General features: G+C 56.7%; 1 protein-coding gene across 1 annotated transcript in view; it reads right to left on the reverse strand.

Moving 5' to 3' along the window:
- Positions 1–25,396, reverse strand: part of FRMD5 (FERM domain containing 5) — a 54,292-nt gene that overhangs the window by 7,624 nt on the left and 21,272 nt on the right. Inside the window, exons 2-7 of the mRNA XM_050978671.1 lie at positions 7,124–7,228; positions 6,345–6,387; positions 5,808–5,886; positions 3,837–3,934; positions 3,255–3,378; positions 2,575–2,662 (exon numbers count right to left, since the gene is read on the reverse strand). Coding sequence (XP_050834628.1) covers positions 2,575–2,662; positions 3,255–3,378; positions 3,837–3,934; positions 5,808–5,886; positions 6,345–6,387; positions 7,124–7,228 — 537 coding nt within the window. The remainder of the gene's footprint in view (positions 1–2,574; positions 2,663–3,254; positions 3,379–3,836; positions 3,935–5,807; positions 5,887–6,344; positions 6,388–7,123; positions 7,229–25,396) is intronic.

Genomic DNA, 25,396 nt, shown 5'->3' on the forward strand with positions numbered 1-25,396 from the left:
CTGTTGCAATTAATGGATATTTTATATATATATATATATATATATATATTTATGTGTGTGTATATACAGTAACTGTGTTACTCTATGCAAGTATATATAGTTATTATATAGATATACACTATTTACTTTGTATATATAATTACTATAATATATATAGTTTAATATTGCTATTTATTATACTATCACAGAATATCCTGAGTGTTATCTGTTATTGTCTACATTAAATGTCATATTGACATTTATAGAATTCCTGCTATGAACATAATACCATGTTTTAATTGTTGCAATTATTGTGTATTTATATATATATATATTTATATATACAGTAACTGTATTACTCTGTGCAAGTGTATACAGTTATTATATAGATATACACTATTTATTTAGTATATATAATTACTATAATATATATAGTTCAATACGGTTATTTATTATATTATCACAGGATATCCTGAGTCAGTTGTTATCATCTACCTTAAATTTCGTATTGATATATAAATAATTCATGCTGTTAATATAAGAACATGTCATAAGTGTTGCAATTAATGTGTATTTTTATATATTACATATATTATATTTTTAATATATTTTATATACTATATATTTATAAGCATATATAGAGATATACATATTTATGTGTATATATATACTGACTATATTACTCTGCATAGGTATGTATAATTATTATATAGATATATGCTATTTATTTGATATATATAATTACTATACTATATATAGTTCAATATGCTTATTTATTATATTATCACAGGATATCCTGAGTCACAGTTACCTGTAGTTGTCTATATTAAATGTCATATTGAAATTTATAGAATTTATGCTATTAATATAATACCATGTTATAATTATTGCAATTAATGTGTATTTATATATATATACTTAAACTATATTACTCCATGTAAATATATATAGTTATTATATAGACATACACTATTTATTTGGTATATATAATTACTATAATATATATAGTTCAATATGGTTATTTATTATATTATCACAGAATATCCTGAGTTGGAAGGGACCCACAAGGATCACTGACGTCCAAGTCCTAAATATACATATATTAAATATAGCAATTAACCCAGAACACGATAACCCCCAGCTGTACTCGCCTCCCTGGGAGCCCTGCCCAGCCAGTGCCCAGGTGGCACCGAGCCAGTCCAAGCCCAGCAGTCAGTGCCAGCCCAGTCCCAGTCCCAGTCCAAACCCAGCAGTCAGTGCCAGCCTTTAGCCCAGTCCCAGTCCAAACCCAGCAGTCAGTGCCAGCCTTTAGCCCAGTCCCAGTCCAAACCCAGCAGTCAGTGCCAGCCTTTAGCCCAGTCCCAGTCCAAACCCAGCAGTCAGTGCCAGCCTTTAGCCCAGTCCCAGTCCAAACCCAGCAGTCAGTGCCAGCCTTTAGCCCAGTCCAGGGACTCCGGGGACAGGCTGTGCTGTAAATCCCCAGAGAGCTGGGGGTCAGCAGCACTGGCTGGATCCATCCCGGGGGGTTTGGCCAGCAGATCCCCCGAGGCTTTTGAGGGTGCTCAGAAGCCAAGTCCCTCTCAGCTGTCAAGGCTGAATGGCCACAGGGAGGCAGGCAGTGCTGAGCCTCAGCCCCACACCTGCACGCCCAGGGGGCAGCCCAAACTCATCCCAGGCTGGCACAGCAGGGACATTCCTGTGTGCCTCTGCCCCAGCCAGCCACTGCTCAGGCCTGGGCTGCCCAAAGGGCTTTGGCTCTCTCCCAAATCTGGGAAAACCTCCAGGGAGGGAAGCAGAGTCTCGGATTCACTCAGGATTGAGTGAAGGGACACTGAACTGAGCATGGCTGCTGAGAGGGAACAACCCCTCATCCAAACTTCTCCACAGACCACTGGGGAAGAGAGGACAGAAGAATCAGCTTCATTTCTCTTTGGTTTCCAGGTCCTTTAAGCACATTACCAGCAGCTCTTGATGAATTAGGCAGAATTCTGCTGACAGACATACAAGAGTGTGTGTTTGTCCTCATAGGAGCATTAATTAATGTAACTCAAATATGTTCAAAGGTTCTTGAAGTAAAAGGATGGCAATTACCTGACTCTAGCAGCAAAGGCCACAAGTGGGTCCCTGCTTCAGAGAGAATCCAGAGCAAAGCAGCCTCTTGGGTACTCAGAAACTGCCCATAAATGGGGAACCCCCCCAAAATTACTGCAATTGTGTGTTTATGTGGCACAACCCAGGGAAAAGCCCCAGCACAGGCATTGCCTGAATTTTCAGTTTGCTCTGTATCCCACGTCCACCTGCATGTGATGGGATTACCAGGGAGCAGAGAGCCACATGCAGTGACATCCTCAGTCAATAAAGAGCATTTCCAGCAGCAAACTGGATTATGGGCTGGGCAGGGCAGAGGGATGGGCTGTCCCAGCCAGGTTAATGCCTGGTGGCCCCAGCATGGCCCCCTGAGCACAGCTGCAGAGCTGCTGGCAGGTGACAAATGCACTGGGGACAGTCCCCAGCACCTCAGCAGGTCGTCACTGGCCACAGAGAGGGGTCCAAGCCCAGCAACAGCTTTAGGAATGGCTTCAGGAGCTGTTTTACCTTGCACGGGTGTGGGTCAACCCCGTAGGTCTCCAGAGTCTGGGCTTTCCTGAGGAAATTCAGCTCTGAAGTAGCTGGTGTCTGCCCACTGCAGGAGGGAAAAAAGAATATTCCGTGGCAGCCAGGGAGGTGGAAGGCAGCTGCAGGGGCTCTGCTAACGAGGAAGCCTCAGCCACAGCACATTCCCACTGCATTTTTATGGGATCAGCAGGAGTCCAGCTCTGGAGCCTGGCCCACCCTCTCCTGCCAGCCACATCCACAGGAGCCACGCTGGACTGGCAGCACAAGGAAGGGTCAAAAGGCATCTGCCAAATTTAGGGATGGATTCCCTGCTTGCAGCACAAACAGCAGGGGAAGGAAAGGGGAGCTTGGTGGTGGAGGGCAGCAGCCCCTGGCACACAGGGACACAGCTTTGATGGGGTTTTGGGAGCTTAAACCCACCTCCCTCCCTGGGAACCCTTCAGGACACAGCTCCAGAGGCACCAGCAGAGCTGTGGGATAATGGGGATTGCTGATGGTCTCTACCCCTCACATCCCTGGAGAGGGCCTCGGTCCCTGTCCCCATGAAGGTCCCTGGGCCGTGCTGGCTGAGGCAGGAGCAGGTCCCAGCTGGATGTGACACATGAGTGACAATCCCAAGGGGGGACAGAGGTGCTCTGGGTGTCCCTCAGCTCCCCTACCTCAGCTCTGACTTGTGGATCTCGGCGATTTTCCTCTCCAGCTTCTCCGAGTGCTTGGGGAAGAACTGGAACTTGGAGCTGTAGCCCTCCGGGTGCTTCCCCGGGTCGTAGTCCCCAATCTCAGCTGGTGGGAGACAGATCCAGTGGGGAAGAGAAGCAGGAGCAGAGCACAGCGAGCATCCCCATCCCCATCCCAGCCCAGGAATGCCGCTCCCACCCCACTGCCTTCCCACAGGAGGGATCCTTTGCCAGGCATTAACTGCATCCAATTCATCTTGCTGTTTGTGGGGCTGTCACCTGGCAGCAGGTGGTCACTGTCCCAGATTTATCAATTCCTCAAGCTGCAGGAGCAGGCAGGAGGGCAGGGGCTGGAGGAGCTCTTGGGGACGCCCTGTGCAGGTGCGGCCTCGCAGGTGAGAGCCCAGCACCATCCTCACCTCCCCCTGCCCAGCCCAGCGCAGGTGGGTGCCCCTGTCCCTGCAGGTGCAGGGAGCTGCTGTCAGTGCAGAGTGCAGGGTCTGGCAGGACAGGGAGCCCCTGCAGGCACACACACAGCCTCACCCTGCAGGCACACAGCCTCACCCTGCAGGATGTAGGCAGCCAGCAGCGCCGCGTCCGACGTCTTGCACAGCAGTCGGCCGTGGTACAGATCCCTCTTGATCTGCAGGAACACCAGGTACCTGGGCACAGGAGGAGAGCCCCTTCCTTAGGCACAGCTCAGGTTACCCAAAGAGCCCATCTGGACAGGGAATACCTGCCACCAGACACTTGCTCTGGCATCTCTCTCCCTGCAGCCCAACGTGGCACTGGCTGGGCTGACCCTGGCCAGGCTCTCATGATCTAGAGCCCTCCAGTGCCTGCTGCATTTCCCCTGGATGTTCAGCTCCCCCAAAATGTGATTTTCTCCTTGCCAAACTTTCTGTGTCCTTCTAGGTCTCGGTGTGTGCACCCACGTCCCTCCTCCGTGCTCGCTGCATCACCCAGGGCCAGCTGCCTCCCGTGCTCCCCATCCCTGTCTCTGCACCCAGTTAAAGGACAAACTGTGTTGGAAAGATCACACATTCCAATAAATTTAAACCTGAGCAGCATTTTGGGCTGTGTCATGTGGCGTTTGGGAAAACCTTGAGCTGGTAAAGCAGAAGTCATGAGTGAAGGAGCAGAATGGAACGCTCAGAAATGAATTTAAATAACCAGATTCGCACTCTGCAGTCCTCGGTCACGCCTCATTGCTCAAATCTGGGTTTATCATGAGGTAAGCCATTAATTTTCACAGATAAAATACATTAAAGAGAAATCTTGGTATTAGAATGGGCTCAGTCCAGGGAAAAGTGAATTTTAAGCCCGGGTTCTAGCTGCAGCTGCAGGCGCACCTCAAAGGGCAGCAAGCAGGGGCAGCTCACCTGCATGGGGACCTCAGCCTGGACCTGTGGGGGTGGCAGAAGGCAGAGTTAGATCAGGTTTTGGGAGGAAATTCTTCCCAGTATTGCACCCCCCGCCATGGGCAGGGGCACACATGACCAGGCTGCCCCAGTGGCAGGGCCTCACCACCCTGGCAGGGAAGGATTCCTTCCCCATATCCCCCCTCAGCCTGGCACTGGCACTGGGAAGCCATTCCCCCTGGCCTGGCACTGCAGACTCTCAGGTCCCGTGGAGGGGGGCCCTGGGGGCTCTCGGTGTCCCCACAGAAGGTGCCAGCTCAGAGCCCTTGGTGCAGGCTGCAGGCAGAGCTGTGCTGGTGCTCAGGGCTGCTGGGCACCCACAGCCAGGGCTCTCTGCAGAGCTGCTCCGTGGGGCTCTCGTGTCCTTCCTCTGGCAGCACGAGCAGCACGAAGAGCCCCTAAGGACAGCAGCTCAGGAGAGGCTGTGCTGCCAGCTCTGCCGTGCTGCCAGCCCTGAGCAGCGCTCCCACGTCACAGGGACACGGCTGCTGCCTGCAGGGATCCCCGGGGGCTGCAGGCACTCCAGCCCTGCCCGGCAAGGACACCCGGGCTGGGGACGTGCTGGGCAGGGCACAGCGCCTGCCTCTGAGCTGGAGCAGGCTGAGCAGCAGGGATTGTGCCCCAGAGCTGGGGCTGTGCTCGGAGTGCTCTGCCTGGAATGTGGGTCTGGAACTGACTGCACCCAAAGACCAAGCCTGGGGCTTTTATCACAGAGCCCAGGGATGGCTCGGGCAGGAAAGGACCTTAAATCCCACCCAGTGCCACCCCTGCCATGGCAAGGACACCTCCCACTGCCCCAGGTGCTCCAAGCCCCAATGCCCTGCCTGGCCTTGGGCACTGCCAGGGATCCAGGGGCAGCCACAGCTGCTCTGGGCACCCTGTGCCAGGGCCTGCCCACCCTCAGCCTGTGCTCCCCACCAGGCACAGCAGCCCCAGGTGCTGACCCAGCACAGGTGGGCACTCCTGTGCTTTTCCCCCACAGCAGGAACAATCCCAAAGCAGCCAGGCTGGCTGGGAAATCCCAGTGGCTCTTTCCTGGCTGCAAAAGGAGCCTGTCGTGTGCTCCTGCCCTGCTGCTGGGGCTGGCCAGGCCCCGGGCAGTGCCCATCCTCACCTGGTGATCTCCTCCTTCAGCGCCGCGGGGTCCGTGGGGTAGAACTTGACACGGAAGCACATGGTGAAGGGGGGCTGTGCTGCAGAGAGCAGGGACACCGTGTCACCACAGCCCAGGGCTGTCCCCCACCGTGCACCACCCCGCTCGAGCCAGGTCACACTGGGGTCCCACCTGCCCTGATCCCCCCAGACCGCCCTTGGTAAGGAGGGGCAGGCACTCCTCACTGCAGGGACCATGGCAAGGGCAGATCCCTGGCAGAGCTCAGGGGAAGTGCCAGTGGCTCTGTACCCACCACCCAGCCCACTGCCCGCTCCCCAGTGCCACTCCCTCACCCCATCCCTCCTGTCCTGCTCTCCCTGGAGCTGCTGCCCTGTGCTGGTGGGGATAACCCTGCTCCCAACCCACCAGAACAGCTGCTGGGGGAGCTGCTCCTGGCACAGGGGCTGGGAACTGACCCCCGAGGGGGGAGGCTGGAGAAAATGGGAATACATCTAAGGTGGAAGGAGCAGAGTCTGCCCAGACCTCCGCAACACTCACCCCGCATCTGCTTCACAACCGACTTGGTGAACTCCAGCCAGTGCTGAAAGGAAAAGAAGGCAATTAAAGCCTGACAGCCGTGACTGGACAAGGTGGGGAGGGTGGGGAAGAGGAGGGTCCTGCTCTGGGTGAGAAAAGCCCTGGGTGTGGGTGAGTGGCCCTGGAAGGGAGCCGGGGGAGCAGGAGGCTCGGAGGTCCCACCCGCCGTGAGGAGCGGCTCCGTGCCCAGCTCCTGGCTCAGCATCGGCAGTGCCCTGGGGCAGCAGGGGCAGAACTGGCTGTTCTGGGGCAGCAGGGGCAGAACTGCCTGTTCTGAGTCTTGTTCCCATCGGCAGGGAGCGCAGCACGGGGCTGTAATCCACAGCTGTGCCTGCTCAGCCATTCCCATGCACAGCCTCGGGGCTCCAAGGGCAAGCAGGGACCGGAGGGGCCCCGGAGCTCCTTCTGCACCAGCCCTGCTGGAGCCCAGGGCACTCCCAGAGCCCTGCCGTGGGCATCCAGCTCCGTGGGTCTGTGCCCCATCCTCTGCCCGGCTGCAGCTGCCCGGGGCCGGCAGGACACAGATCCGAGCCGGGAGCTGGGTCAGGCCGGCTCCCGCCTGCCTCTGCCTCCTGCTCTCACTCCCCATTGCCCGAGGCAACAAAGCTGGAGCCTTGGATCCTCGGCACGGAGCTGTGAACGGCCCGATGGCGGTGATAAAACGTGAATGTGTCCTGGTTTCCAGCTGCAGGGACAGGCCTGAGCCCGCTGCCCCAGGCCGGGCAGGGGGGCTCTCTCACCCTTTGCTTGTCGGGGTCCACAAAGCGGATGCCGAAGTAATCCTTCTCCAGCAGGTTCAGGTGGTGGCACAGAAGGTCGAACAGGTACTGGCCCTTGGCATCTCTCTGCAGGACAAAGAGAGTCGGTGACAGCACAGGGGCGGTGGGGCAGGGCCCGGGGGATGTGTGGGGGGGGGGCGCTGGAGCTTGTGAAGTGACACCAAGGGCAGCCCAAACCCCGCACAGCTCCCGGTGTGACATTTTCGGCTCCGGAACCTTCTCCCATCCCACCTGAGGGGCAGCTGAGTGGGTGATGCCCGATAAGAAGGGATGAAAAGCCCCAGGCCCAGGTGTCCCGATAGCTCTCGGGGAGGAAGTTTCACACCTGAGCCGGCAGTGAAGGGGAGATCATCGCCCTGATAAAAACCATTACCCCCTGCAGGACCTGCTCCGCATCGGCCTCTCCCCGTCTCCACACCCAGCACGTGGCTAACAAAGGTGGGTTTGTGCGGTCAGCCCCCTCTGCCCCCGGGCTGCTCCTGCGCAGAGATTTGGCCACCGCACCGCCAAAATTCTCCTCGTCCTCCTCCCCTTCGGCCGGGGCTGCCGGCCCGCGCTGCTTTGCCCTTGGCCATGGTTTGGGCCATTACCGCCTCCCGTGCCGCTTCCCCGGAGCTCCCGGGGATCCCGCACTGGCGGCAGCCCCGGTGTGCGGTGTGCGGGAGCGCCGCGCATCTCCGTGATCAAAGGCTGCTCCTGACACCCGCTGCCTGCTTCCTTCCCACGAACACCGCTTCCTGACAAATACAGGGAACGCGCGCCGGATCTGATCAACCGAGCGCGTTATCGGATCAAACGGGCGCTCAGCAGCCGCAGGCGGCAGCGGGGGGAGCCCGGGGGACGCAGGAGCCCGTGCCTGGGGCTCGGTGCCGCGCAGGAATGTGTTTGTGTTGTAAATAAAGAGGGTTTCACGCCGAGCCCCGGCGGGATGAGCAGCCCCGGCCCTGCCGGAGGCACTCACGGACACCGAGGGAGGCCAAGCCCCCCGAGACCATCGAGTCCAACCAGTCCCAGCCCTGCCGAGGACAGCACTGACCCGTGCCCAAGTGCCACATCCGCACGGCTTTAACTCCTGCAGATGGAGAGCCCTTGGCACCACGGGGCTCTCCCAGAGCCCAGCTCAGGCTGCCCCCTCTCCCGTCCCTGCTCCCTGCGGCAGAGCCCGGCCCTCTCGGGGGTCCCTCCTGCTGTCAGGGAGCTGGACACTCTGAGAAGGGCTCCCCGAGCCTCCTTTTCTGCAGCACTGCCGGATCCCTGGCTCTCCCCTGGCCTCGCTGCAGCAGCTGCACGCCCTGGAAGGGGCACTGACGTTTTGGAGCTGCTGCTGCTGGCCCTGCACAGGATCCAGGAGCTCAGACTCCTGGTTCATCCCAGCTGGACCCCAAGGAAGGACTGCCAGCCCCACCTGGAGCCGCTGCTGCGGGAGGGGAGGGCTGACTGCACATCCCGCAGCATCCGTCCCTCCTCTGAGCAAACCTCACAGTGCTCGAGGCTCCTCTCCCTTCCCCTGCCCCAAAGCAGAACGCTTTCCTCTGCCATCTTCCCAGAGGAATTGCGGGAAGGACAAAGCAGACACCCCCCGGTGCAGGGAAGGTGGTGAAAGTGTGAAACCACGGACGGCATTACAGGGAAAATGCTCCCTCTTTGATCTCTCTAACTTGAATTAAACATATTCTAAATTAATCATTAGCAGAATGTCTTTCAGGAAATTATCTGAACTGCCCTTACAAATCACGACTTAAAAGAGCTCCCATTGCATAACACCGGCTTAAACAGTCCATGCTTGGATCTTCACATGTTCTCACAGAAGGAGGCTCCTGTCTGTCTGCAGGATTTGAGGCCAGCCTTCCGGGGTGCCCAGGCTGATGGCAGACCTCAGGCAGCCGCTGGCACACGCTGGGATGCCACGTGCCAGGCTGGCACCCAGGGCTTGCTGCCCGTGCCAACTCCTGCCAGGTGCTCTCCGTACCTGAAGGTGCCTCCGAGGGAGCCAGGGAGGGACTCTGCACCATGAACTGCAGTGACAACAAAGGGGGATGGCTGCCACTGCCAGAGGGCAGGGATGGGATATTGGGAATATTGGGAATTGCTCCCTGCCAGGGTGGGCAGGCCCTGGCACTGGGTGCACAGAGCAGGGTGCCAGACTTTAAGAAGATTAAAGTAACCTTGCATTCTTTGCTTTCCTAAGCTTCTCAGCCAAAATTAGGGTCATCCACAGATAGGAAAAAAACCCCAAAAAAACAACAAAAAAAAAAACAAAACAAAAAAAAAAAAAAACCAAAAAACAAAAAACCAAAAACAAAAAAAAAAAAAAAAGAGAGAGAGACATTTAAAAATAGCAGCTCATCTGCAAAAGAGCAGAGGGCTCAGTTCAGGCAGGAGCCCTCAGTCCCACCCCAGTGACAGCCCTGCACTGAGGATGAGCCCTGTCCCCCAGCCCTGGCTGCAGAGGTGGGAGGCACAGCCACTTCCCAGACCATTTTCCCCATGCCAGGGCAGGGCTGTTTCAGGTGTGGCACAGCACCAACCCCAAAGCTGTGGAAACATCTTCACTCCCCAGCCTGTGCCCAGCCACTCCTGCCACCTCCAGAGCCCCTCAGCATCCCCCCAGCCAGACCCCAGCCCCAGCTCAGCATTCCCAACTCCTGGGGGTTGGCACGTTCCCCCCCAGCTGCTCCATGGATTAAGCCCAGGATTTACAGAAGCAATAGAAGCAGCTGAAAGTGGCTCCTTCCTGCGTTATTTGGGTTGGAAATCTCCTTGTGGGCTGCCCACTCGTCCCTGCTTCCTGAGCTTAGGAGGAGATTATTTTTTTTAAAGGAAACCGTCAAAAAAAGTCTATTTTACAAAGTGAAGTTTAAGCTTAAGTCTCTCTGGCAGCAACATCTGAGCTGGGAGAGATCAAAGACCCTCCAGCTCCACTGCCAACATGAAGAGATTTTCAGCAGCAATTTGACTGCAATATTGTGGTTTAAATGCTTCATTTTCCAAGTTCAGCCCCGTGCTGTAGGAGCCCAGGATTTATCATCCCTCAGACTAAGTTAGTGTTGGCTCTGCAGGCAGGGCCAAGTCCTGACTGACAGCTCTCAGCCCTCACCGTCAGCCAGAGCCTCTGCTAAGCCATGGAATGAGGGGGAAATGGGCAAAAATAGGCCTGAGAATATTCATTTCCAGGCAGGGGATAAGCAGCCCCGAAATCCAGGAGCACAGCTGGAGCAGAGTGCTCCAAGGGATCCCTGCCTGCCCCAGGAGGGGCTGGGGGCTCCCCCAGGGCAGGGCAGGGGTCCCAAGGGACAGGGCAGGGCTGGGGCTGTGCCTGCACCTCTGGTGAGTGGGGCAGGAGGGAGATCTGGGGCTGGGGGGAAGGGGCTTAGAGACCACCCCTGCCATGGCAGGGACACCTCCCACTGTGCCAGGCTGCTCCAGCCCCAGTGTCCAGCCCGGCCTGGGCACTGCCAGGGATCTAGGGGCAGCCACAGCTGCTCTGGACACCTGTGCCAGGGCCTGCCCACCCTGCCAGGGAACAATCCCTGCCCATCTCCCACTGAGCACTGCCAGTTGGAAGCCATTCCCTGTGTCCTGTTAAGATGACAAGAAAAGATGCCCTGGGAGCCCCAGGTGAAGGCAGAACCCCAGGGGAGTGCCCACCTGCCCAGCAGAGCCCTGCCCAGCCGAGGAGACTCGGGGAAGGAGAAGGGCTTTTACATAACTCCAGTTTAATCCTGTTATATTTATAGCATATGCATTTCAGTATTAATTCCCTGTTATCTCTAATCCTTCCTCCTCGCTGACACAGTAATTTCTGTCTTCACGACTTATCTGGGCAGTTGGATCCAGAAGTTTATAAAGCTCTTGAGGAGGAAAGTTCCTAATGAAGGGCCCCACGGAGCCTTAAACTCCAGATTATCGATTCTCCTCTCAGTCCTCTGCAGGTCTCCGAACCCTTGACGTGCTGCCGTATGCAGAAGGTTCCACAGGCTCTCCATCATGGAATTTCAGCCACCCATGCCCTCATTTAGGAAAGTCTGCAGTGGGACAGCAGTTGGGCACATTTTTAACCCGTTCATAACCAGGAACTTGTGCCAGGAGCACTTCCCAGCTCCCACAGCACCTGGGGAGGGTTTGTCTACCTCCAGTTTTCCTGACAGCTTCCAAAGGCTTTGCAAAACTCACTCTGTGCTTTTCCTGGGGCTTGCCCAGCCCTGCAGCTCTGCAGGCACAGCCCCGGGGCTCAGGGAGCTCCAGCAGGGAGAAGGACCCGGCTGGGGCAGGGCAGGGCAGGGCTGGGCTGGCAGGGCAGGGCAGTGTTATGAGTTTGTTGTTAAAATGTTTGGGGAATGGGGAGTTATTTGTTGTGGGGGAAGGGAAAAGGGGGAGTTATCTGCTGTGGGGGAAGGGAAAAGGGGGAGTTATCTGCTGTGGGGAAGGGAAAAGGGGGAGTTACCTGCTGTGGGGAAGGGAAAGGGGGAGTTACCTGCTGTGGGGAAGGGAAAAGGGGGAGTTACCTGCTGTGGGGAAGGGAAAAGGGGGAGTTACCTGCTGTGGGGGAAGGGAAAAGGGGGAGTTATCTGCTGTGGGGGAAGGGAAAAGGGGGAGTTTGCTGTGGGGGAAGGGAAAAGGGGGAGTTATCTGCTGTGGGGAAGGGAAAAGGGGGAGTTATCTGCTGTGGGGAAGGGAAGGAGTCCAGGCCTTGGTGGGGGCAGAGGGCGGACAATCCCGAGAGTGATTGGGCCGGAGCACCAACCAATCACTCGACGCCCTGCAGAAATGATTGGTCCAAAATGAACGTCGGTAAGGACCAATCAAAGTGCCCGAATTCCACCAATCGGTGCACGGATCCAAAACCCACCAATCCTGGAGCAGGGATGCCTATAAAAAGGGGGGGTTTCTGTTCAGTTGGGGCTCTTTTTCTGTTCTGGCCAGTTGCGTTCTGTTCTGTTCGGTTCTTTTGTTCCTCCTTCGAGCTGTTGTGTGGGGATCTGGGCTTATCCCGGATCCTCTCCCCGGCTTGTGTTTTAATAAACGAGAGCCTTTTTCTATCCCTGAAATCTGGCCTCGTTTGCTTTTTATAACAGCAGGGCAGAGCAGGGCAGGGCAGGGCTGGGCAGAGCAGGAAGGGCAGGGCTGGGCTGGGCTGGGCTGGGCAGGGCAGGGCCGGCAGAGCAGGGCAGGGCAGAGCCATCCACCCCTCCTGCCCCTGCTGGGCTCCCTGCAGCCTGCCGGAGGTGCTGGCACACCTGGGACGATGCTGCACAGCTGCTCCCTGCCCTGCACCACTCCCGGGGGCTGGGCAGAGCCTGCAGGGTGACAGGCCCCTCTCTGCTGAGCCCCAGCTCTCCCAGCTCCCACCCTCCACCCACCAGGGCAGGGCAGCACATCCCACCTCCAAATTCTATCCTGGACAGGCTCCTGGCTGGCACCAACCTGGATCCTGCAGGGACTCACAGAGGATGCAGGGACTATTCTCCAGCCCTGAGAGCTCTCCACAAGCCAGCCCTCCCCTCCCAGTGACTGATGACACGCCACCTTCACTCTGCTGCCACGCAGCTTTTATGAATTACATTTAGGATTTATAACTCTATAATTGAGAGGCACAGAAGATCTCTCTCCATAAAGCCAAATTGGTTTTTCCAATAACTCAAACTCCCTTTTTTCATTCATGCAGCCTGGAGTGGCTCCATGTGGCCCTTGTTGAATTTGGCACTCCCCTGCCATTAGCATGCAGAGGGCTCTGGGCACCACCAGCCCTGGTGTGAATTGTTCAGAGGCCAAGAGATGGTGCTGAGAACGCCTCTCCTCAGGAGCCAGCCCGACCTGCTGCGGGCAGGAGAGCTCTGCTCCTGCAGGCTGGGCTGGCTGGAGCCCCTGGGAACCTGGAACACTTTGCCAGTGCAGCTGGGAAGGGAATGGAGCCCCAGGAGGGGCTGGGGGAGCTGGGAAGGGGCTCAGCCTGGAGAGAAGGAGGCTCAGGGGGGACCTTGTGGCTCTGCAAACTCCTGACAGGAGGGGACAGCCGGGGGGGTCGGGCTGGGAACAGGGAACAGGGACAGGAGGAGAGGGAACAGCCATGGGAACCAGTGCCATGGGTTACAGCTTGCCCCAGATGACTTCCCAGGAAAAACGTGGATCCCTGCAGGGGAATGTGGGGGTGCTCAGCTCCCCACATTTTGAAACCAGAGCCAAAATAAGACCACAAAAATAAGGGGAAATCCTGACTGCAAACACAGGCCAGACCCCAATTCAGACCAGGTTAAAAAATAATTCATATTTCCATCTCCCACAATTGCACCTCAATAAAGAGCACCGTGCACCAAGGGAGGAGCTGGAGTGAGGCAAACCAGCTTTTATTTGTGCTACAAGAGTGGCCATATGTGGGATCCTTCTGGGAGACCGCAGTCAGTCAGATTAACACGATAATGAACTCTGATTTGCCCAGCCACGGCAAGATCCTTGTCCTGGGAGAGGTGGCACTGCTCCCTGAATATTAACCACGGGACTCGGCTTTCTACAGCCAGACAATGGGCTGAGAGAGGGCTCCCACCCACAGCAGCTGATTTCCAGGGGGAGCCTGGCCAGGTGTAAATGATGCACACCAAGAGAGGGGCAGAGAGCAGAAGGTTCCCAATAAATCTGACACACCTTGAGCAGCAGATGAGACACAGACAGCGCTGGGGATGGAACCCTGCACCACAACCAGGCTCTTTTACCAACAACCCCTGGGTAACAGGCTGGGCACTGCGCGGGCAGCACCTGCACAGGTGAGGCGGGCAGAGCCCAGCCTCGGGGAGAGCAGCCTCTCAGGAAACCTCACACGGCAGAAAACGCTGCTGCCCTGATCCCACAGGGCGTCTGGGAGGGCTGTGCCAGCTCGGGCAGTGCCAGCTCGGGCAGTGCCCTGCCGGGTGGGGATGCTGGGGGAGCTCGGGATACTGCCCAGCATCACGGTGGGAGCCTGCTGCTCCCTGCTGCCCTCCCCCGAGGGATGCTCTGCCCCAGCTCAGTGCAGAAGATGCCAACCAGGGCTCCTGCTGCCCACTCTGCTGGCAGCACGGCCCCAGGGCTGCCATGCCCAGTGCCATCCCCGGTGCCACCAGCCCGGTGCCAGTCCCTCCTGGCCACACCACTGTGCTGCTGCCACTCTCTCCATCCAGGGGCCATGGGAGCCCTGGCTCACCCCTCAGCCAGAACAAAAACCTTCCAAAACCCATGCCAAAAAGTCCCAGTTTGGCTCCCAGATGACTCAGAGCCAGCTGCTTTTCCCGGCTTTCCAAGCAGGTTTTTCTCTCTTGATGAGGGTTTAGTTGAAGGAGCAGCTGACCTGGAGCTGCAGAACGGTGCTGGGACCCCCACACCACAGACCCTGCAGATCCACAGCTCCTCTCATCTGGGGTTTCAGCTGCTCAGCTCCACACCGAGCACTTACAGCAGGTTTTGGGAGAAGGAAGGCAAGAGAAGCTGCTTGGGCTGCCGTGGGTTTGTCTCCAAAGGCTGCTGCAGAGATGGGAACAGGCACAAGGAGAGATGCATTTGTCATCTCAGCAAGGCCCTTGTTTTGCCGCCGGGTTTAACGTCTCAAAATACATATTCATTTAAATGCAAATGTCTGCTTTCACCTGGGACCCGACAAAATCCCTGTGAAGTGAACACCGACCTTTCCCGTGCCTCTCCATCCCTGCCTGCCTCCCCTGCACAAAGGCAAAGCCTGTGGGCATGGCCAGGACCGCTGGTGACCTTGCTGGGAAGAAAGCAGAGCCCTGCCGGGAGCTGCTGACCCACAGCCCGGGCTGGAAGGGACTGCACAGCCCGGCCTGGAAGGGACTGCACAGCCCGGGCTGGAAGGGACTGCACAGCCCTGTCACCCCGGGCCCAGGAGGGCCGGTGGCTCTGTCACGGGACAGGCTGCAGTGCCAGGGTGTGCAGGGTGCCATCCTGCTGCCCCCCTGCCCCGCAGGGCAGGGTGCTGGGGGCAGAGACAGCCCCAGCAGGGCCATCCCAGCTGCAGAGGGATGGGCTTTGCTCAGTGCTCTGTCTTCCCAGAAAAGCCCCCAAAAGGCCCCTCTGTCCTTGCAGTCACACGCCGTGTGACACATGACCTTTTCAGATGAACCCGGGAGAGCACAGGGCACTCCCTGGGTGCCTGATCTGGGGATGGTGATGTGGGCTGACACCTCCCTGCACACACCCAGGGGACACAGCGCTGGGATTCTGCAGGAGCAGGGCACAGAACTGCAGCCCCTCTGACTGAGAGCAGCAGTGCTGCCCCAGGGCCACCCCAGCGTGTCCCAGGGCCACCCCAGGGTGTCCCCACCTCCCTGCAGAGCCAGAGGTGCCTGGGCCAGCTCAGCCCCAGGCTGGGGACGTTCCCTCCCACCACAGGGAGCACACCAGGCAAAGCCCTGGACTTGGGCAGGATCTGCAGCAACACCTGCAGGAAGGATGTGCCACCCTCCGTGGCAAGGGAAGCTGTTCTTCCATCCATTCCCCACACTGTCCAGCAGGATCCAGCTGCCCACGGAAGGCCAGGAGCAGGATTACTGGCTTTGTTGGTTTTTTCAAACAGAAACGAGTGACCTTATTTCTGTGTTCTGTCCTGAGCGCTGGCACAGCCCCGCCTTGGCTGCCTCACAGCCCTGGCAGGGGACACGGCAGGGCTGGGCACTGTCCCCTGCTGCCGGGCACCAGGACACCCTGCTCTGTGGGAAGATGCCGTTCTGAGCCCCGGGGTAAGCTCCAGCCCAGCCCCAGCTCACCCTGGGCTTCCCGTGCCATCCTCCCTTCATGGAAAAGCCCCAGAAAATCCAGGGAAGGGAACAAGAGCCTCTGGGCACCCCCTGCAGCCTCCCTGGGGCTGGATGGAGGAGCAGCCCACAAGGCCAGCTGGGATTTCTATCAGCAAAGCCGTTTGCCCTGTTACACTCCGTGAGTAAGGGATCCCACCCTGCAGGCAGAGCTTCCATCGCTCTGAGCAGCCCTGCGCCCCGGGGGCAGCACCCCCGAAGCTGTAAGCAGCACCCCCATCTCCCCGAGCACCCCCATCTCTCCGAGCACCCCCAAAGCCCTTAGCACCCCCATTCCCAGGGAGCAGCACCCCCAAGGCGGAGCAGGAGCCAAGTCCCAAATCCCAAATCCCAGGCGCGGCCGGGAAGCTGCCTTGATGTTAACGTGTTTACTTTGCACATCAAACCCGGCAGAATAAAGGATCTCAGCTCCTCTCCACCAGAGCATGTTTGACAAAGCTGCACGGCTGGAGAGGAGCCCCGGGGGGCGGCTGAGGCCGGGCAGGCGCTCAGAGAGGAGCCGGGAGGGTCCCGGGGAAGGGAGAGGAGCCGGGAGGGTCCCGGGGAAGGGAGAGGAGCCGGGAGGGTCCCGGGGAAGGGAGAGGAGCCGGGAGGGTCCCGGGGAAGGGACGACCAGAGCCCCACAGCCTGTGCCAAACCCATCCCGTGCCACACACACCGAGCCAGGGAGGGACCGAGGGCAATGCCACACTCCAGCGGCAAACAGAGGACAAAGCCAGCGGGTCCAGGAGCTGCCGAGGCGCAGGAGGCTCCTGCAGCAGCTGCTCCCTGACCCGCACAGCACCTGCCCCTCCCCATCCCCATCCCTTTATATCCCAATTAAAGCTGCCCTCCCTGCCCCAGCGGGCGGGCTGGGCACACCCAGGGCTCGGCTCTCTGCCCTGCCAGGTGAGGCTCACCCCAAGGCCACCCTTGCCTGGCCACAGGGCAGCCAGGGAATGCTGCCAGCGGGCACAGCACGCAGAGGGCTCCCAGCTCCCCCCGGGCTTCCATTTCAAACCCAAATCCAAACCATGCCCCCTTCCCAGACCTGGGAGTGACAGGGAGGGAGGGCTGCAGGGGGCCCAAAGCCTCGGGGTATTTCTGCTCCTGGAAAGAATGTGGGACTGCAGATGGACAGAGTGCCACCAGCCCTGCCAGCTCCTCAAACAGACCCCAGCCAGTTCAAATTCCTTTATCTCTGCTAAAAATCAGAGCCACGAAAAGAAACTGTCTGAATTCCACGTCAGTGTCCCAGACAGCCACCCCAGCCAGGGCAGTGACACTGCTTTAAATGCTGCTTAGAGAGAATTTCATATTTAGAGATAAAAATAATCCACAGAAACATGGCCCAGGGCTCTCCCAGGGGCCCAGAAGCAGCTGAGCTTGTTCACGACCTGAGTTTCAGGACAGATCTCTGCTGACAGCAGCAGCTCCTGGCCCTGCTGCACCTCCCCAGGGCAGGGGCAGCCCCCAGAGCCCCCCATCCCTGTCCCCTGCTGTGAGCCCAGAGCAGGACAAGGGCTCTGCCCACTGCCCCCAGCAGCCCCACCGACTGTCCCTTGCCAGCAGGAGCCCTGGGCAGCAGCTCGGAGCAAACATGGATTACAGGCAGGGATTACTCCTGTTGATGGGCAAAGTCTCTGTTCCCTGCCCAGATGGCCCCCTAAGCTCCCAGAGCCCCGATCAGCCTGGGCAGGGCTCAGGGCAGAGAGAGGCTGTGCCAGCCTGGGAAGGGCTCAGGGCAGAGAGAGGCTGTGCCAGCCTGGGAAGGGCTCAGGGCAGAGAGAGGCTGTGCCAGCCTGGGCAGGGCTCAGGGCAGAGAGAGGCTGTGCCAGCCTGGGCAGGGCTCAGGGCAGAGCCCAGATCAGCCTGGGAAGGGCTCAGGGCAGAGAGAGGCTGTGCCAGCCTGGGAAGGGCTCAGGGCAGAGCCCAGATCAGCCTGGGCAGGGCTCAGGGCAGAGAGAGGCTGTGCCAGCCTGGGCAGGGCTCAGGGCAGAGCCCAGATCAGCCTGGGAAGGGCTCAGGGCAGAGCCTGGATCAGCCTGGGAAGGGCTCAGGGCAGAGAGAGGCTGTGCCAGCCTGGGCAGGGCTCAGGGCAGAGCCCAGATCAGCCTCGGCAGGGCTCAGGGCAGAGAGAGGCTGTGCCAGCCTGGGCAGGGCTCAGGGCAGAGCCTGGATCAGCCTGGGCAGGGCTCAGGGCAGAGAGAGGCTGTGCCAGCCTGGGCAGGACTCAGGGCAGAGCCCAGATCAGCCTGGGAAGGGCTCAGGGCAGAGCCTGGATCAGCCTGGGCAGGCCGGGCTCAGGGCAGAGCCTGAGGAGCTCCTTCCCCCTCCCACAACATCTTGTGCCACCCATTATTTCTGATTATTCATGTTAAAAAGGGCCCTCAGCCCCCCTCGGCAATATTTACCTCCCTTAATTAAAGATGGCAGCAATAAACATGAAATATGGACAAAAGGAGATTTTAATAAATGCTGCCTCGGGGAGCCCAGAGCCAGCCTGGAAACACTTCGTGCCTGCTGCTGCATTGTTATGGACTCCAGACAATATATGGCCACATAAAAGCAATATTAAAAATAATTACCATAAATTAGGCCCTGGTAGGCTGGGAGCCCCCAGGTGGGGGGGAAGAGCCTTCCCACAGGTTTTGGAGGAAAACCTCCAGCCTGGCTCTGCTCCCTCTGACGGGGGAGCCCAGCTCTGGCACCCCTGCCAGCACAATAAATAACAATAAACACTTCTCTGCCTCCCAGTCCTGCTCTCAGTTGGGCATCTCAAGGTGGCCAAACCTGAAATAATTAGTCACTGCCTAATCAGTTTTCCCCTGCCCTGTGGAGCAAGGACACAGCTCCCAGGCAGGATTCAAACATTTTTATGCAGGAAGACAAAACTCCTGGCAAAGTCCAGGTTTAAGGGTTTAAATTGGAATTTCTTTGGGACAGGGACTTTGGGCCCTTCAGGGTTATGCAGAAACTCATCTTAATTTACACCTCTGCAGGAGAGGGCTCCAAAATCTGATGGAAAACAGGACTCTGGCAATAAATAAGAAGGAGGAGTGACTTCATGGGCAAACCCATCCTCTGACCCCAGTCCAGGGAGGACCCACTGGCAGCAGAGAGCAGGCACCAAAATCAATGAAAAATGAACCCTGTCAAACCTGTTGGAGCTTCTGATGAGTTTAAAAATGGGTTAATAAAGGCAACGGGGGTGCCAATGTAATAGATTTAGACTCTGGCAGGCACTTAACCTGGTGTGCCATGACATTTTGATTAAAAATTAGAGTGATACAAGAGCAACATGACACGCACTAACAGGATTAAAGGCTGGCTGCAGCACAGTCAGGATGCTGCAACTGCTGGGTGGTTTAACAGGGATCCCTAACAGGGAGAACAGCTCCAGCTCCCAGGAGTGTGAGCAAAAAGCCACAAGAAGCCAAAGCAGAGCTGTGCAGCTGGCAGAGAGCAGGGAGCAGGGAGCAGGGAGGTGCTGGGTGAGGGGTGCAGAGCAGCTGGAATTGTGCATTAAAAGCAAGTTAAAAATCAGGGTCCAAGCTGTGGTGCTCCTGCCCTTCCCCTCTCTGGGAATGTTGTATGGGAATGTTGTTTCTGGGAATATTGCACGGGAATGTTGTATGGGAAATGTTGTATGGGAATGTTGTTTCTGGGAATATTGCATGGGAATATTGTATGGGAACATTGTATGGGAGTATTGTATGGGGATGTTGTCTCCGGAAATATTGCATGGGAATATTGTATGGGAATGTTGTCTCTGGGAATATTGCATGGGAATATTGTATAGGAATGTTGTTTCTGGGAATATTGCATGGGAATATTGTATGGGAATGTTGTTTCTGGGAATATTGTATGGGAAATGTTGCATGGGAATGTTGTTTCTGGGAATATTGTATGGGAATATTGCATGGGAATATTGTATGGGAATATTGTATGGGAATATTGTATGGGAATATTGTATGGGAATATTGCATGGGAATATTGTATGGGAATATTGTATGGGAATATTGCATGGGAATATTGTATGGGAGTTTTGTTTCTGGGAATTTTGTTTCTGGGAATATTGTATGAGAATATTGCATGGGAATGTTGTATGGGAATTTTGTTTCTGGGAATTTTGTTTCTGGGAATGTTGTATGGGAATATTGCATGGGAATGTTGTGGTGGCTGCCCCTTGCAGAGCTGCACGCTGCACGGACACCATTCAGCTGATTAACTCCACCCTGGCTCTCTGCAGAGAGCCACAGACCACGCCAGTTCCAGCCAGACCCTGCTGTTCTGAAGCCACCAGGTATCTCTGACTCCCAGTTTTATCTCCGGGATAACAAGGCAGGAAGCCCAGCAGAGGACGGGCGTGCATCCCCAGCAGCGAGTGCTGGGCCAGGCCCGTGGCTCCCGGGAGCTTCAGTCACACAGACACACAGACCCTCCATCTCTTCCCTCAGGGAACTCTTCCCACACCTCCAGCACTTGCTGAAGTGACACTCAGTCCTGCCAGCGTCACACCAGCGTCACCCCCGTGACCAGGTCTGGGGGGGCTAACTGGGATCAAAACCACATTTAACACCTGGTTCCTCCCCAAATCCCTCTACCTGCTTCCACCTCAGCTGAACTCGTGAAATCACGGTCTCTGGTCTCTTGTGTTGGGGAAGATGAAACAGGAAAGCCTGACAAATATGATTGCCTGGCAAAAGATTTTGAGAATATAGAAACTATAAGCGAGATTGAAATGAAAGCAAGCTTTGACATCCCTTAGTTACTGAACAACGGGAAAACAATGGTGTGGCCGGCTGAAGGTAATCCCCTCTTGATGAAACAATACCCTCTGCAAGCAGGCAGCTCCAAGGGGCAGAGCAGACCCTGCCAGCTTGGCAGAAGGGGTCCGAAGAGTAGATTTGGGGTTTAAAATGTAGCACAATATGGTAATGCAGTGATTCTTATAGGCTGTATGTAAATGCTATAGGATTTGTATGCTCTACTAGATTGGTTAGCGAGAATCAGAATATTCAACACAGAAGATGATTTATTGTATTGAAACGGGAACTTTGCTCTTTTGTTCTCTTGCTTTTGCTCTTGCTCTTACTTTCTATGCTCTTAGCTCTTGCCTTTTACGTTCTTACCCTCTCATCCTCTCTCTTCTCTCGGGCCTGCCCCGAGCTGCAGCTGGCAGCTCCCAGCAGGGCCCTGTGCCCGTGCCCTTTGCAATAAACCACAAGTCCCACCACCTGGCTCCAGAGATCTCTCGTCTCCGTCCGTCCCGGCCGTGCAACCCCCAGTCTCGCCCACACTCTTGTTTTTGACTTTTTGTTGTTCTGTGCAGCACTGCCTCCAGGCTGGGTGAGCAGCCTGGCCCCAGCAGCCGTCCCAGATCCCTCCAGGTGCCTCAAAACACAAGCGTGAATTTAGGTAGGAAAACAGGCCAAGGTTTTGCCCATTTTAGCATCAGAGCCCGACACCCTGCTCACCCCTGGCCTTGTCACCACCCCCAGTCGTGCACAGGGCCCTCCCTGAGCCGTGTGCCTGGGGCAGGGGTGCCAGGGCAGGGGTGCCAGGGCAGCGCTCGTCACGCCGATGCCTTTTGACTAATTACTGCTATAAAAAGCAAAAAGCTGTCAGAGAGAATTATTCAGCTTCTGCAAGAGTGAAACAGAGACACGTCTGGGAGGAAATGGTGCCCCTTCAGACTCCAGTGGTGCCTGCAAGGATTAACTCAGCCCTTGCAGCACCTAGCAATGACACTATTTACTGCACCCCCCCAGAATGCTCTGGATTTTGGGGGAAAGGAGGGGGAAGGCAGCTCATGGTGCAGGACAGGCCTGGGCAGCAGAGTCCCAGAGGGAGGGTTTGGCTCCAGGGGCTCTGCTCTCAGAATCACAGAATCACAGGATGGCTTGAGCTGGGTGGAAGGGACATTGAAGCTCATCCTGTCCCACCCCTGCTGTGGCAGGGACACCTCCCACTGTCCCAGGTGGCTCCAACCACTGTCCAGCCTGGCCTTGGGCACTGCCAGGGATCCAGGGGCAGCCACAGCTGCTCTGGGCACCTGTGCCAGGGCCTGACCCTCCCAGGGAACAATTTCTCCAGAATATCCCATCCATCCCTGCCCTTGCTCCGTTTGAAGCCGCTGCCCCCGGTCCTGTCACTCCATCCCTGGCCCAGAGTCAGTGTCAGGCTGACACCACAGGTGTCAGCACAGGTGACATCACACACACGGTGTCACACTGTCAGTGCCCCAGCACAGGTGACATCACACACACGGTGTCACACTGTCAGTGCCCCAGCACAGGTGACATCACACACACGGTGTCACACTGTCAGTGCCCCAGCACAGGTGACATCACACACACGGTGTCACATGGCTGTGTGTCACAGCCGTGTCCTGGCAGATCCCAGGGAAGGCACTCTGCTCCTGCCTGGGGACACAAACGTGGCCCCACGCAGCCCCAGGGCCAGGGGCGTGGGGGGCAGAGTTTGTTGGAAAATCCCTGTCCCCGTCCCTCCTGGGGTGCCCGAGCTCTGCCAGGGAGCGCCAGGAGCTCAGCCTCTCATCCTCAGAGAGCAGAGTGAGAGGTGACAAGGCCGTCATCCCCAAATGCCTTCACAGAGAGAAAATATCAGCTGCTAAAGGCTCTTCAATCAAGTGAGGAGAGGCAGCGCAGAGCCAGCCCCCAGGGGCTGCAGCAGCCGCACTCGGATTAGGAACAAGCCGCAGTTTTTAAAAACAAGAGCGATTAAGTGGCGGAATGAACTGCCCTGGGGGTGGTGGATCCCACAGCTGGCAGTGCCATCGAGAGGAGCTCTGCTCCAGCACAGCCCTGAGCACAGCCCTGGTGCCTCCACAGCGCTGCCAGCTCCCACAGCCCCGGGGCAGCAGCGAGGGATCCGGGAGCCAGGACACCACCCTGGCACAGCACAAATCCCAGGATTCCTCCCTGTGCTCGGCCCTGGGCTCAGGGTCCTGATCTGCTCCACGACTCCGAGCGAGCTCCCACTGTCACCCACTGCCCCATCCTGGCAGTGCCCAGGGCCAGGCTGGACAGGACCTGGAGCACCCTGGGACAGTGCAAGGCATCCCTGTCCCCATGAGGCTCCCTCATGGAACTGGATGAGCTTTAGGGTCCCTTCCAGCCAAACCACTCCAGGATTCCATGAGCACAGGTGGTGGCACACGTGGCTCCTGTGCAAAGAGCTGAGGAGAGGGAGAGATGAAAAGGGGGAGGTGGCCCATGGTACCCAGCCCTCCCCACCACCGACTTCCACAGACACAGATCTCTAAACAAAGCCAAATGATGGAATTTGCAGTAAATTCTCCCTCTGGTGCCAGCTCTCCGTGCCCAGCTGGGGCAGCAGTGCCAGCACAGGGTTGCCTTGGGGCAGGGTGCTCTGCTCCCAGGATCACCAAGTGTGGGAAAGCAGGCAGGGGTAAATGGGGACACTTTGTAAAAAGGATGGCTATGGCAGCTGGGGAAGGCCCTGCCGAGGTTTCACATGCAAATGCCCCAGCCCAGGACGTGAGGAGCAGCTGGGAGCATCGCTGGAGGATGCCGTCGCCATGGCAACGGGACACGATTTCATTGTCCAAGCACCGAGGATTTTTTAGCCCCGTTCCTAGGGACTGCGTTAATAACAGTTGCATCCTCTTTATCCTGGGCCCTCGTTGTCCCTGTAATGAGCTCTCCAGGTTTTCCTGGAGAGCGTTTCCTCGGAGGCGCCGCGCCAGAAACGCGACTCCGAGTTGAGTGGTGTGCTCGCCCGCAGCTCCCTCCCGTGCCCACACGCTTTGAAATCCAGAGCTGGCTGATTAACTATTAATAACAGGGCACTGACAAACCACACCTTCTGCCCCAGTTTGTGCCACTTGTTCCTGAGGCCCCCGTGGATGCAGGGATGCAGGGATGCTCCTCACCCTGCCTGGGTGGGACACACGATGGTCACCCCCAGCCTGCCCCTTGTGCCCTGTCCTGGCACTGCCTGGTGCCCTGGAGGCATGCAGGGATGCTCCTCACCCTGCCTGGGTGGGACACACGATGGTCACCCCCAGCCTGCCCCTTGTGCCCTGTCCTGGCACTGCCTGGTGCCCTGGAGCTGCACATTCCTGTGGTTTGGGCGAGGATCAGCTGAGGTGGATGATGACGATGATGATGGATGACAGGGCATGGCTGTGTGTGCACACAAATCTGCCCAGTGCCCCCAAGGATAATGCCACATCCACGTCAGTAAAGCCTGGAATTACTTTCCTACTTACAGAGGATTGGACTCGATGGTCTTGGAAGTCTTTTCCCACAAAAATGATCCCATGATTCTGTGAAATACCTTAAATCATTAAATTATTTCCTGCATAGAAGGAAACCTTGGCCTTCCCCAGCACGGTCTGGCTCCAGGGAATCCAATGCCTTGTCCCTTCAGCATCCCTGTGCTACTACAGCTGCTGAAATCTGCCACGAGACCAGGGAGCTCCAACGTGCCTGGGAGCCCAGAACTACCCCACGCAGGCAAAGGCAAGGATCCAGCAGCACTTTGGGAGCTCTGAGGGTCTGAGCACAGAAGCAACACTGGATGGTGTCTGCTATGGTCCTGGGCTGCTCCCAGAGCTCATTCTGTGGGATGAACACGGCCAGGCCCCCTCTCTTCATCTTTGGGCAGGAGCACAAATGCTGCAGTCACTCTCTGCTGTCACTTTAAATCCCAGTGGCTGCTGCATCCCTGAGGATGAGGGATCAGCAAACCAAACCCACAGGGAGCAGGGGCTGCCAAGCCCAGCTCTGCAGCCACTCGCCCTCTGTGCAGCCCAGCTGCTCCCAAATCCTGGGATTTACCACCTCTGCCAGGGCAGAGCTGCCCTCTCCAGGAAGAAATTCCTTCTGATGCCCAACCTGAATCTCCCCTGGCACAGCTTCAGGCTGTGTCCTCTTGTCCTGTCGACTTTCATCCTGTTGAGAGCAGCTCCCCATCCCAGCCATCACCACATTGCAGTGTGACTCTCCCAGGCACAGGAACCAGGCAGCAGCCCTGGTTTCCATTCAGCTTCTGCCAGGAGTGCCATCCCTCCTCAGCACTCCTGGCTTCCCTCTCCCTGAGCAGCCCACGCCAGCCGTGGCAAACAACCCGGCCCTTCAAACACACACACAAGTTTTCTTTTCTTCTTTAACCAACAACCACTGTCACCAAACCCCCTTTCTGCTTAATGCAGCTCTGCATCAAAACACCTCCGAGGCAATTCGTTTGTACCAGGAGAACTTCTGAGGCTGGAATTTTCCCTGATGGCACTGCTGGAAGGCTACAGCAGCCCAGCAGGTCAGCCAGTTGAAAGCAGTATTTCATCTGGCAATTTATTCAAATAAATCTTTCAAAACATGCAATAAGCTATAAAGATGGAGACTGTCAAAGGCTGCGGTGGCTGCGCTCCTGAGCGGAATGACCAAGCAGGAGCAGCAGCTGTGGG

The sequence above is a fragment of the Serinus canaria genome, chromosome 10 (assembly GCF_022539315.1).
Source record: "Serinus canaria isolate serCan28SL12 chromosome 10, serCan2020, whole genome shotgun sequence".
NCBI classification, from domain to species: Eukaryota; Metazoa; Chordata; class Aves; order Passeriformes; family Fringillidae; genus Serinus; species Serinus canaria.